The 10,565-nt window shown below is 45.9% G+C and overlaps 1 protein-coding gene across 3 annotated transcripts in view; it reads left to right on the top strand.

Annotated features, from left to right (window-relative positions):
• Nucleotides 1-6,357, top strand: part of LOC100743655 (histone acetyltransferase KAT7) — a 25,035-nt gene extending 18,678 nt beyond the window's left edge. For all 3 annotated transcript variants that reach the window (XM_012381301.3, XM_012381302.3, XM_003486712.4), the window contains exons 11-13: nucleotides 3,846-3,992; nucleotides 4,159-4,265; nucleotides 4,858-6,357. In XM_012381301.3, the coding sequence (XP_012236724.1) occupies nucleotides 3,846-3,992; nucleotides 4,159-4,265; nucleotides 4,858-4,980 (377 nt within the window). In that variant the 3' untranslated portion in view covers nucleotides 4,981-6,357. The remainder of the gene's footprint in view (nucleotides 1-3,845; nucleotides 3,993-4,158; nucleotides 4,266-4,857) is intronic.
• Nucleotides 6,358-10,565: the final 4,208 nt, after the last annotated feature.

A 10,565-nucleotide genomic window follows, 5' to 3' on the forward strand; every position in this document is an offset into this window, starting at 1 on the left:
GGCGTCCGCGGCGGGCCCGCGTGTACACCGCGAAGCGTAGCGTTGATAATTAAACGTGGGCTTTTTGCCGTGACGTCATTTTCATTGATGCCGACGAGTCGGGGCAGAAGTATGGGTCGCGCTCGTAGGGGTAGCACGTCAGACTCTGGGAGAAGGGAGGACGGGGCTAGAGAGCGAGAGAAGGAGTGAAAGAGAAAGAGGTGGCTGGGCTTGTGGGTCGACGTACTATGCGTCGGACGAGAGTCGTTGGAATCGTAGTTGGGGGTTTTAGCCCTGGCAGCTTTTCCACAGGGGATGCCGCGCGTCGCGGCGCGAGAGACGTTACTTGGACTCTCTCTCTCTCTCTCTCTCTGGTGGTAGCAGAGGTGATGGTGGTGGTGGTGGTGTGTCGATGCTGCCGGTGCTAGAAGTGGCGGCGCGATGGTAGTGGTGGTAAAATGGTAGCACGGTGGTGGGAAGGATCTCGCGGTGGTAGTGGTGACGGATAATGGAGAGCGTAGGTTGGAGTGGAATGGTTAGCGGAAAGTGCGACGCCCGGCGTCTCGCCGCATCGATCGACCCCCACAAACCCTGTACAGTTGGCCGCTGCCGCGCTGTACCTGCTGGTGGCTTATACACACGAGCACCGCCGTACCGGCGCGCGTACACGCACACAGTCGCGAACGGGATTCGTCTGGCGCGCGCGGGGTGTGTCTGATGCATCTTGTTCCATGGAGAAATTTCTAGCAAAAATTCGATAGAGACGGTTTCCCTGGAAATTCGCTAGCTACCTGCTGAAACGCGCTGTGTTCTTGTCCTCTAGCTACCTCTTGTTCTCTCGTATTACGCGTGGGATCGGAGTTACGGGCGGACCACGTGCTCGCATAACTCGTGGCTGCTACCTCCGCATCGAAGGAGACGTATGTTACGCATGAATCGCGATACCCGTTCGTCGATACAACGCGGCATCCAGGTTCGATCAAACAATACCGATAACTGACACTTTAGCAAGTGCCAACGAATTGTCCGGTCAGACACACCCTCGGCATTCTTCTCGGACTTGAGAAAAGAGAAGAAAGAGGAAATGAGGCAAGCAGCGAGATAGCACGGGCCGGCCCTACGATGATTTCCACCTGGTTCGATTGGAAACGGCATAGGGCTCGCGATCGTATGACCTCCGGTGACCTCGCCCCACGGAAGCCTCGTAGGGCGGAGGATTGGCAGGGCTACCGACGCCCTTTTCCTCCTCGTAGGGCAGCCAACACGCAGTGGAGAGGTATGAGAGTCCACGAAGCTTTCCCCTACCGAGCTGCTGTCACGCCGATCCATCCACCCTCCCCTGCTGCTGCTACCGCTGCTAGTGCCGCTTCCTCTTCGACCCTCGCCTCCTCGTTATTCTCTCGTCCTTCCAGTCAGCGTTGCCTTTCTTCTTGCTCGATTTTCTACCACCACCTATACCACCGCCAGCATCCAGCGTTCCGCGCCGATCCCAAAACTCTGCAAACTGAACGAACGCGTAATGAATGCGCCGCTACCTTCCCGGAGCTATCCCTGTGCCACCGAGAAACAGAGAACGCACCGTGGTAGTAGAATCGGGACGCGAAGAACGAGGAAGAGAGAGACAGAATCGCGCGATTCCAGAGAATCGAAGAGGAGGTGGAAAAGAATTGGGAGAGGGTGGCGGTGACTGCGGAGATAGAGGGTAGACCGTCCGTCCTATCTTTGTCCATGGAAGGTAGCGCGCGGGGTCCAGCAGCCTGGAGGAGGAGGAGAAGGATGGTCGTTGAACCCCTCAGCCTCCAGGACATCCTGGAATAATCCCGGCACAGGACCGGTCCTCGTGAGCTGCTCGGATACTCTGTAAAAATCGCCTCGCCTCCCTTTTGCCGTACTACTCTCCCAACACCTGGCAGTATGTTCTCTTTCTCTCCAACCCTTCCTTACTCTTTCGTACCTTTGCTACGCCGCTTTTTCTCCTTCTTTTTCTTTCGCCTTTAATCGCGAGACACTGTTATCGCGTTGACCTCGATTATTCGGATAATGAGAATTCCGCGGTTATTTCGGGAACGTTGCTGAGCTCGTTGGAGATGTTTCCGCGAGGATTTCGCCTGACCACTGCTGGTCATTGAACTTTACGGTTTCCGCATGTTCTGGAAACCGACATCGACGTGTCTGAGAAGCGGAAGAGCCGTCGTTATCTCGAACGTAAAAGAGAACTATAGTCGATCGGAGTTTGCCCATTCCGTGCATAAAAGCATCGAAACTTTCTCGTTCGACGTCGTGCTTGTACTCCGATCGACTTTTATTTTTGGAAAAATACCAACAAAAGTTCCAGAAATCTGTGCCGTACCTATATTTCCTGGCATTTAACGTACGTCGTGCTGCGAACGATTCGAGGACATAGCCCCTTTCGAAACGCGTTTTCGAGTGCACATGCACGTTCGTTACAAAAGTTTTCTCTGCTAGACTGTATTGAAATAGCCGCTGAAATATTCTCGGATCAATGGTTTCGCGTGTCTTTTTAGAAATAACGGCATACCGATGCGAAATCAATACAGGCCGCGCGTGTCTGCTTCTTACGAAATATAACGGATGACCCATAAACGAAGAAATCTCTTTAGTCCCGCATCGCCGATGCAATTTATTTAATTAGTTAATTAGTTCACGCGTGAGGAATGAGAAACCTTAAACGGCGGCTCGTGTCGCGATTCGTTCAGCCGTTTTGTCTTTCTCGTGCGCCGAAAGTACCATCGACGGACATGGTCTAATTGCAATAGCCAAGAGAAGGAAGAGCAGCGCGAGATTTCACGAACATTCGAAATCGATTCGAGAATCCTCTCTTCCGACTGTTCTTTCTGACGATTTTTCGCGAATAGGTACCTACACCGTCGTAGGATACATCGGACACAAACGAGGCGTGACGAACATTCAACCAGACTCCTGAAGCAGCCGGACATCGCCAGTGCCGTATACTCCGACAAGTTCCCAGAGTTTTCTCCATTTAGAAACGCTAGGAATTTTAATCGCCGCGCTTATTATCGCGCCAATCGTCTTTTTTCTCTTGTCCTTAACAAACTAGTTTTATAAATAGATTCGTGACATTTACTATGAGTTAGCCTCGACGGAAATAGCATATCCTAGACCAAGTTGAAATGATTTTCGATACGGCCCTGGCGCCGCGGCATTTCATCCTTCGTCGGTCACTGACACCAGAAATGGCTTATAGTGGTGGCGTCGATTCAGGATGGAGACGTATATTATGTGTGTGCACGTGAACGCGCGCATGGTCTCTGTACCTATGCGGCTTCGACGGCCACCGGTATCTCGTGCAATTGGAATTTCATAGTCCGTCTAGTGGTCCGTGCACAAGGGCGTAATGTAGTGGCCAAGTAACGAGAGGATATTACGGAGGAAATGATAACAAGTCTCTAGAAGTTGTTACTTCATTCTTCGTACAAATTCGGGAAAATTCTACCATAAACATCGCAGAATATCGATTAACGATCAAATCGGAGGGTTCGTAATAAAAGAGGAAGACACTTTCTAGTCGATTTTTATCCTTTTCCAAATGAGAAAGGAGATGCTTTTAACGAGAACTATGTAAATTTTTATTCCGCAATAAGTCGGAACATGGATAGTTCTGTATAATATCCGTTACACATAGATCCTGAAATGTACGTAGCTCCTTAAAAAGTCAAAAAATTTGACGTGGGTCGTTTTTGTTAAAACATTTGAGATCGATCACCGCGTTTCACCAGCCGTTTATTGATCTCTCTCCCCCCGCGATATCTCATCGATCACGCGCGAACAAATTCCTGCCAAACAAATCGAACAAAAACGAAACGTTATGTCTATGTTTTGCGCAGGTTACTTATTGACCAGGGTGGAGAAAAAGATTGGCTCGCCCGAAAAACCTCTGTCGGATCTGGGCTTGATCTCGTATCGTAGTTACTGGAAGGACGTTTTGCTGCAGTACCTCTGCAATTTCGGGGGCAAGGAACTCTCTGTTAAAGGTAACACAATACCGGGCGCGGAGCACACGCCTTGCACGCTTTTAACTAATTTTACAAGACGCGTTATTTTAAGAGCGCCGATACAGAGAAGGAGATCGTGCGTTGTCCGAGACATTCGAATCTCTCGACGCTATCCATTCGCCCCGTTTTGCATATTGTTTTTCAGATATCAGCAAGGAGATGGCTATTGACTCGTACGACATCGTCAGCACCCTGCAAGCTCTCGGCATGATGAAGTACTGGAAGGGAAAGCATATCATTCTGAAGAAACAGGTAAGCCGTCCATTGTTATTCTAATTTGCCTCGAGACTCCTAACAGAGAGAGGATTTCCCCCGTGCAAGGATAGTTTGTCTTACGTCTCCCCGTTTCCCTCGAATCAGCTTCAGCGTGTCATCGAATCTCATGATTCGTAGAGACCAGCTCTTGAAGCAGATATTCGTTACGAAATCATCGGCTAACGTGACTTCGTTGTTCCAAACTTATACGCTCGTAAATTACGTTAAACAGATTCCGCGGGGGGGAATCAACCTCGCAAAACTCGCCATGCAACGGAGAAACGGTATTGCGCATGGTTCCGCAACGGTCCTTCCTTTTCTTCGCATTCGATTTCTCTCACCCTTCATGGTCGAGGTAAAATACTAATAGACTTCGAAATCAAAGTACCAATGGTCAAAGAGCGATATCGCAATTGAAGTGGCGGTCGATAGTCAAAGGGTCAAAAGTGTATACCGTTTCTCCGTACGATTGGTCGAGGTGTTCCGCTAAAAAGGAACGATTTCCAAGTGAGGAGGTCGAGTCGTCGTGTCACAGGAAACGAATAGAAAAGCGAGGCGAACCAGTGGAGAACCGTTGAAATAATTTCAGGACGTGATCGACGACTATAAGGAGAGGGTGAAGAGACGGGGGCCCGTCTACAAAGAGATCGATCCAGAGTGTCTGAAATGGAATCCCTTCCAGCCTCCCAAGACGCCCTCCGCCTCGAACTAAGGCTTGCAGCAGGAGCCGGGAATGACGCCGACGCCGACGACGGGCTTCCCCTTCTCTGTCTCTTTCCGCTTCTCTCACACGCTGGTTCATCGGTGTCGACCAAGGGCGGTGGTCGATCTCTTTCTTCTCTCGATCGTCTCCTTCGTTTTTCCCTCTTCCCTTCTCACTGGCAACCTCTGTCCTTCTTTTTCGCTTTCTCGACCGTTCTCGTTGCCTTTCGCGAGACTCGACCAAGTCATGAGCCACGTCTCGTGGATTTTATGCTCACGACCGTACGGTAAAACCCGTGAAAATCCTTCGAGAAATTCTTTCTCCGGCGCAGCCTTCGAACACCTCCGCGTGACACCGAGGTCAACGAGTGAACAGTATTTTCGTGGCGACATTTGATTACCTGAACATCGAGCTTCCCGATCGTGTTCCGATTATTTATTCGGTAACGACACAGCAGCAGAGGTAGAATCGCCGCCCATCGACGAAATCAAGTTTTCGTAATCAAGAACCAACGAGGATACAGTCGTTAACGTCGTTCGTCGATTTCTCACGAGCAATAATCCGCGGTTCAATTATCACCGTTCGTACAACGTGCAACCAAAGCGTCACACATGGCAAAGCATTTCCACGATTTTCGGTAAAATGCGGTGGAAATACACCGCGGCGTGCTTATAGCCGGTTCAGGTGAGAGAGATACATTATTGATCGTGCTAGCGAACTGTGTGCGTGGCGAGCTGCAAAACAACGAGTTTCGAGCGTAGTGCGAGAGGTCCGACGTGCTCGGTTGGACCCGATAGGCTACGTGAAGATAAATCCGAAAACTATCAAGCCAAGATTGCACAAAATCGTTATAAACGAAGCGTTCCTACGATCGCGATATGTCGATCGACGAATGATCGTTTGAAAGCCTCTCTTTTTCTTTCGAATGCCACGATTCTACGGACGATCGTTGATTCTACGAACGTTTACAGACTGTTCACGCAATAGCGAATGTAACATGTAAGGAAATACTGTAAGAGGATAGGTGTTGAATATCGAACTGGATGAATGTTACTCACATACGCGCATACACACGTACGATTAATGGAACGAGAATTCTTTGTTCGTATTTTTAATTCGTTTTATTCGTTCGAAAGAATTCGATACAAGTATTCGGGTTGAGAGACACTGCGCGCTTATCGTTACAACGGAAGAACGTTTGTGTCACGCATAAGTTTTTTCTGCGGATACTGTAGAATCTTTTGCAACGATCTTCCAATTATCGATGGCTCCCTTCGTTGACCAAGAGCCGGCTACTAGCAATCTGTAAATTAAACGTGTTTCATAATTGTGTATGTTATAAGATGTACAATACTATTTATAAAAATACAATTTTTATCGACCGAACCAATGCAGTGTGTATACGATTCCAATGTATATATATATATATATATCCTCATATGCAACCAACACAGCGAATCCAAAACTTTTATGACGCTGTTACAGAAAAACAAGCGATTCCGACAACGATAGAACTTTGCTCAACTCCCGTGTCTGCAGCGTGCTGATTTCTCGCGAGCAGTTGCGATATGTGATTTCATGGAATCGACGAGGACGTCGAATCACACGCGTCTGATTCCACGCCTCGTTGCCGGTGTAAATTATTTACGTCATTAATCGTACAATTTGTTTTTCACGACTATTACGTAAGAATGCGTATATATCTTATAACAAAAATTTGAAGAGGTTCTTTGCGTGTGAAAATTTTTGTCCTTTAGCAAACGATGAAAGTGGAAACATATATAATACGTAGTGCTCTGGAGACGCGTACAGAACTCGTCGTCATTAGCTTTCTTGAAAGTTTCGAACGCAATTTGAATTCCATCCTCGAATATCTTTTTATTTTAAGCAGATCGATCCAGGGCTATCAGATCGATCGAATATGCATTATGTAAATTCAACGTACTAATAATTCGGGAGAATTTACGCGGAAACAACGTTTCTTTTTGTTCTTGAATAAGTGAAATTGATCATCTTGTCAGACTCGTTGTATCATAGCTTCAAGTACCAAATGATTGGAATGTAAAGCAAGAGATCGTAAAATTAAGTACGAGCGACAGTTCATAACTTGCCTTTAATAAGCCGGAAACACGGTATAAAACTCTTTTATGGACAGGAGTCTTTATATAACTTGTCGGTATATCTTTTTAAAGCTCGTTGATACAGTTTTGCACGGTCTATTGACTCTTAATACCGCTTTAATTTATTTCGTACGTGTAGACGTGTCTTTCACGGACACCAGTTATATATTCACTGACCGAGTATTGCGCCGCGCTGATTCAATGCCTTATCTCTCTGTCCAAGTTTTAACCTTTTCGGCGATAAAAATGAAAGTTGGGCGTGCTCCGCATACAAAATATACAGAATCGCGATATGCGGCAACTTATTCGTCACGTAATGTACATATATTGGTCTAACGGTCGTAACAACTCGAAGCATTGAAAGGAGTTAATTATGACACGTTTACGAGCTTTCCATAATTTCTATATCGTACAAGGTATATAGCACTTATTAAGAACAATATTTTTTATATCGACTTGTACGATTTTTATATGTATGTTTGTCTTTACAAAGATAAGGTTGCAAGTGTGCACTAAATGTGTGCGTAGGAGAGGGGATGTCAATATGGCCACCATACTTCGACGCTCGATATAGAGTTCTTTGTATTACTCGACATGCAGGTGGAATAGTAGAAACTTCTGTTGCATCAGGTTTTTCGAAGTCATGCTGGAAACGTTATATCAATATTATCTATACGATCTGTAAACAACGTATTGTTACAAAAATTTGTCCAAGTCCATCGACATAGGAAGCTGTAGAAAAAACTTGGCTACCCTAACGGTTATATCGAGGATAAACTGAAACGCGAAGACTGCAATTGATCCAAGTAAGTTTTGTCGGGCACGCATTGCAGATTTCGTGACTGGAAGTTTACTGACCGAAATAAAAGAATGTAATCCGCCGCAAATAGCCACTTTCCGACGCTTTGGGGCTTCTATTGGAACCGTGCAAAGAGGTGAATAATTGTGTTACTTCGGTTCCTCTTTCTCGTTCTATCTCGTCTCTCGTTTCTTTCGCTCGGTACGCGCCACGCGACCCCACGTAACGTCATTATCCCATTAGTCCGCGACATTACGAGGCTACGGTTCCTCTCCTTTGCTCGTCGAGAGAGAAACGATACTCTGCGCTATAACAACGTTTCAGCCCGTCCACCTAACAACAGGGCGCCGGTTAATTTTATTTACCGATTGAACGAAGATCGCGTTCAAAATTAAATCGCGTTCATTAATCACGTTACGCGATACTGTAACGTATCGGCGATAACGATTGCGTTCTCCAACGGGCCTCGATTCTCGGGAAAAAGAAAACGATTCGATTACTCGATCGCGTTCCTGGTAATCGTCGCGCGAGTCGTAACCATCGTAATCAGTGCTTTACAACGGTGTTACGATTGCCTTTGTAACCCAATGCGATCGATGAACGTTAATTAATAAGGGCAATGTTTATCGTTCGATTTCAAATTGAATTTTCAGTTTCAAATTGAATTGAATTAAATTTTTAAAGTTAACCGAAAATTTCAAGGTCCAATTAGATCGCTGTCCTCGTCGATTCTAAATACGAAGAGCAAAACGTAATGGTGAATCGTACTTTGTATACTTAAGGTGTCGGATTTTTCTGCGATGATGAAATAAGGTAGCAGGGCACAGTCATATGAATTGCGCTCCAACAGGTGCCGGGTATCGAGTTCACCAGAGCACCTGATGAAGTACAATTAACATGCAGCCTCCACAGTTCTTCCCACCTCCCTTTCGTTTCTTTCATCTTCTTTTTTCTTTGCTGCCTTCTTCATTTTCTCTCCTCAGACTTCGCTGTACCTGAATATCGCAGCGAAAAAAGCGTCGATCCGGTTTCGCCGCAGCGCGCGCTACTTCAGGTACCTGACTGACTCGAAATTGGCACAGCCTGAAGTACCCGAGTAACGCGCGTTGCGAGCGACACGTAGTCGCATTTCCTCTGGCTCTGAACCATCCTGTCGGATAAATTGCACGACCGTAGCGCCACGTCGTGATGGTGTGTTCTGCATTTTGAACTAAAGGCTGGAGCGCATGAAAGAAACGTTAACGAGTGTTCGATCGGTATGGAAAGTCTGAAAGAAATAAGTGGAGAAGCAGTAAGGTATACGGGTGTTAGGATTTACGAGGTGGTTCGTTATTGTTCGTTCAACAAAATGGTAATGTATAAACGTTAGAGGGTATTTCGTTTTGTTCGCAAACAGCAGGTAGTCGTAAAAAGTTCCTTTGATTCGAAAGACCGATAATAAATTCTTTTCCCAAACACTGATTCACATTCACCGAAAGCGACAAAATAGCGTAAAAGATCGACAGCAAATCGAAATCCCGAGAAGCTTTATATACAGGTATACAGGATTTGTCGAGAAAAGGAAACCGGACGGGCAGATGCACCATTGTAACAAGTAGGTAGATCTCGGAAATTTTTTCTACATGACGTGACGTGACCTGAAAGGTGCATCGAGATATCTCCTTGGGTTTCACTCCGAGCTAGCTCACTCCGAGTTGAATACATTCTTGAAATTCCGTCCGAACAGACCGATGAAAGATATGCATCTGAGAAAACGGTTAGGAAAAGTTTGAGAACGATACAAGTTACCTGGATATACATATTTACTTTTACAAGGAAGATAAGGATTCTACAGCATCAATGAAATTACATTTGCAAGTTTTTCATTGTGCGTGCAGGTTCTCAACTGAATCTAGCGTCTATTTATCTATATATTCGAAATCTATATATCCATAAAGGTTAGAATTCGGTCGACATTAGATTTCCAATGAGAGCTATTGTAGTTGACATGGCCGTTACGCATTGGCACGTCTTTACTTCACGTTACTTGTCATTACATATGCTATTCCAGTTAACCTGTCCCGTAAATAAACCGTCTAACAATAGTAACGTTGGAAATACCCCTACCTCTCATGGAAAAAGAGAAAAACGTTTCAACGATACATATGAAGAAACGATTAAAGTCCAGATACTCGGGGCAGAACTTTAATTATTCGCTGTTCATTACGTATTGACGCTCGATCACTCTGATTTCTCTTCTTGCGGCCGTTGCACAACGTTACACACTTTTACATCCGCGTACCGTGCTAGGTTCTGCGTCTCCAATATGAATTATACCTCAACTACGATCTTCCACTACGACGACCGGCGATTCAACCTTGTCACGTAAATGCCACCGCCTAGTAACACTATATTCGATGCTTGAACTCACATCACCTGCCACGGCGAAACATCTCTTGCAAGTCAATACTCGGTAACGATCGATAAATTCACGAAGACTCGAAGCAGCCGATAAAGCGGAGACGCCCAAATCGATAATTTGCACAAATCTTACCACTTTTCAAACAAATTCGTAATACGCGACACGTTCCAACGTATCTTCATAAAGTGAAACTGTCGGTTCAAGCACCAGATCAGCGGATTCTCTCTTCACCGTTCGAAAGTCTGTTTCGCGAATAAAAAAAAAAAAAAAAAAA

This window comes from Bombus impatiens, unplaced genomic scaffold (genome assembly GCF_000188095.3).
Source record: "Bombus impatiens unplaced genomic scaffold, BIMP_2.2 scf_0129, whole genome shotgun sequence".
Taxonomy (NCBI): domain Eukaryota; kingdom Metazoa; phylum Arthropoda; class Insecta; order Hymenoptera; family Apidae; genus Bombus; species Bombus impatiens.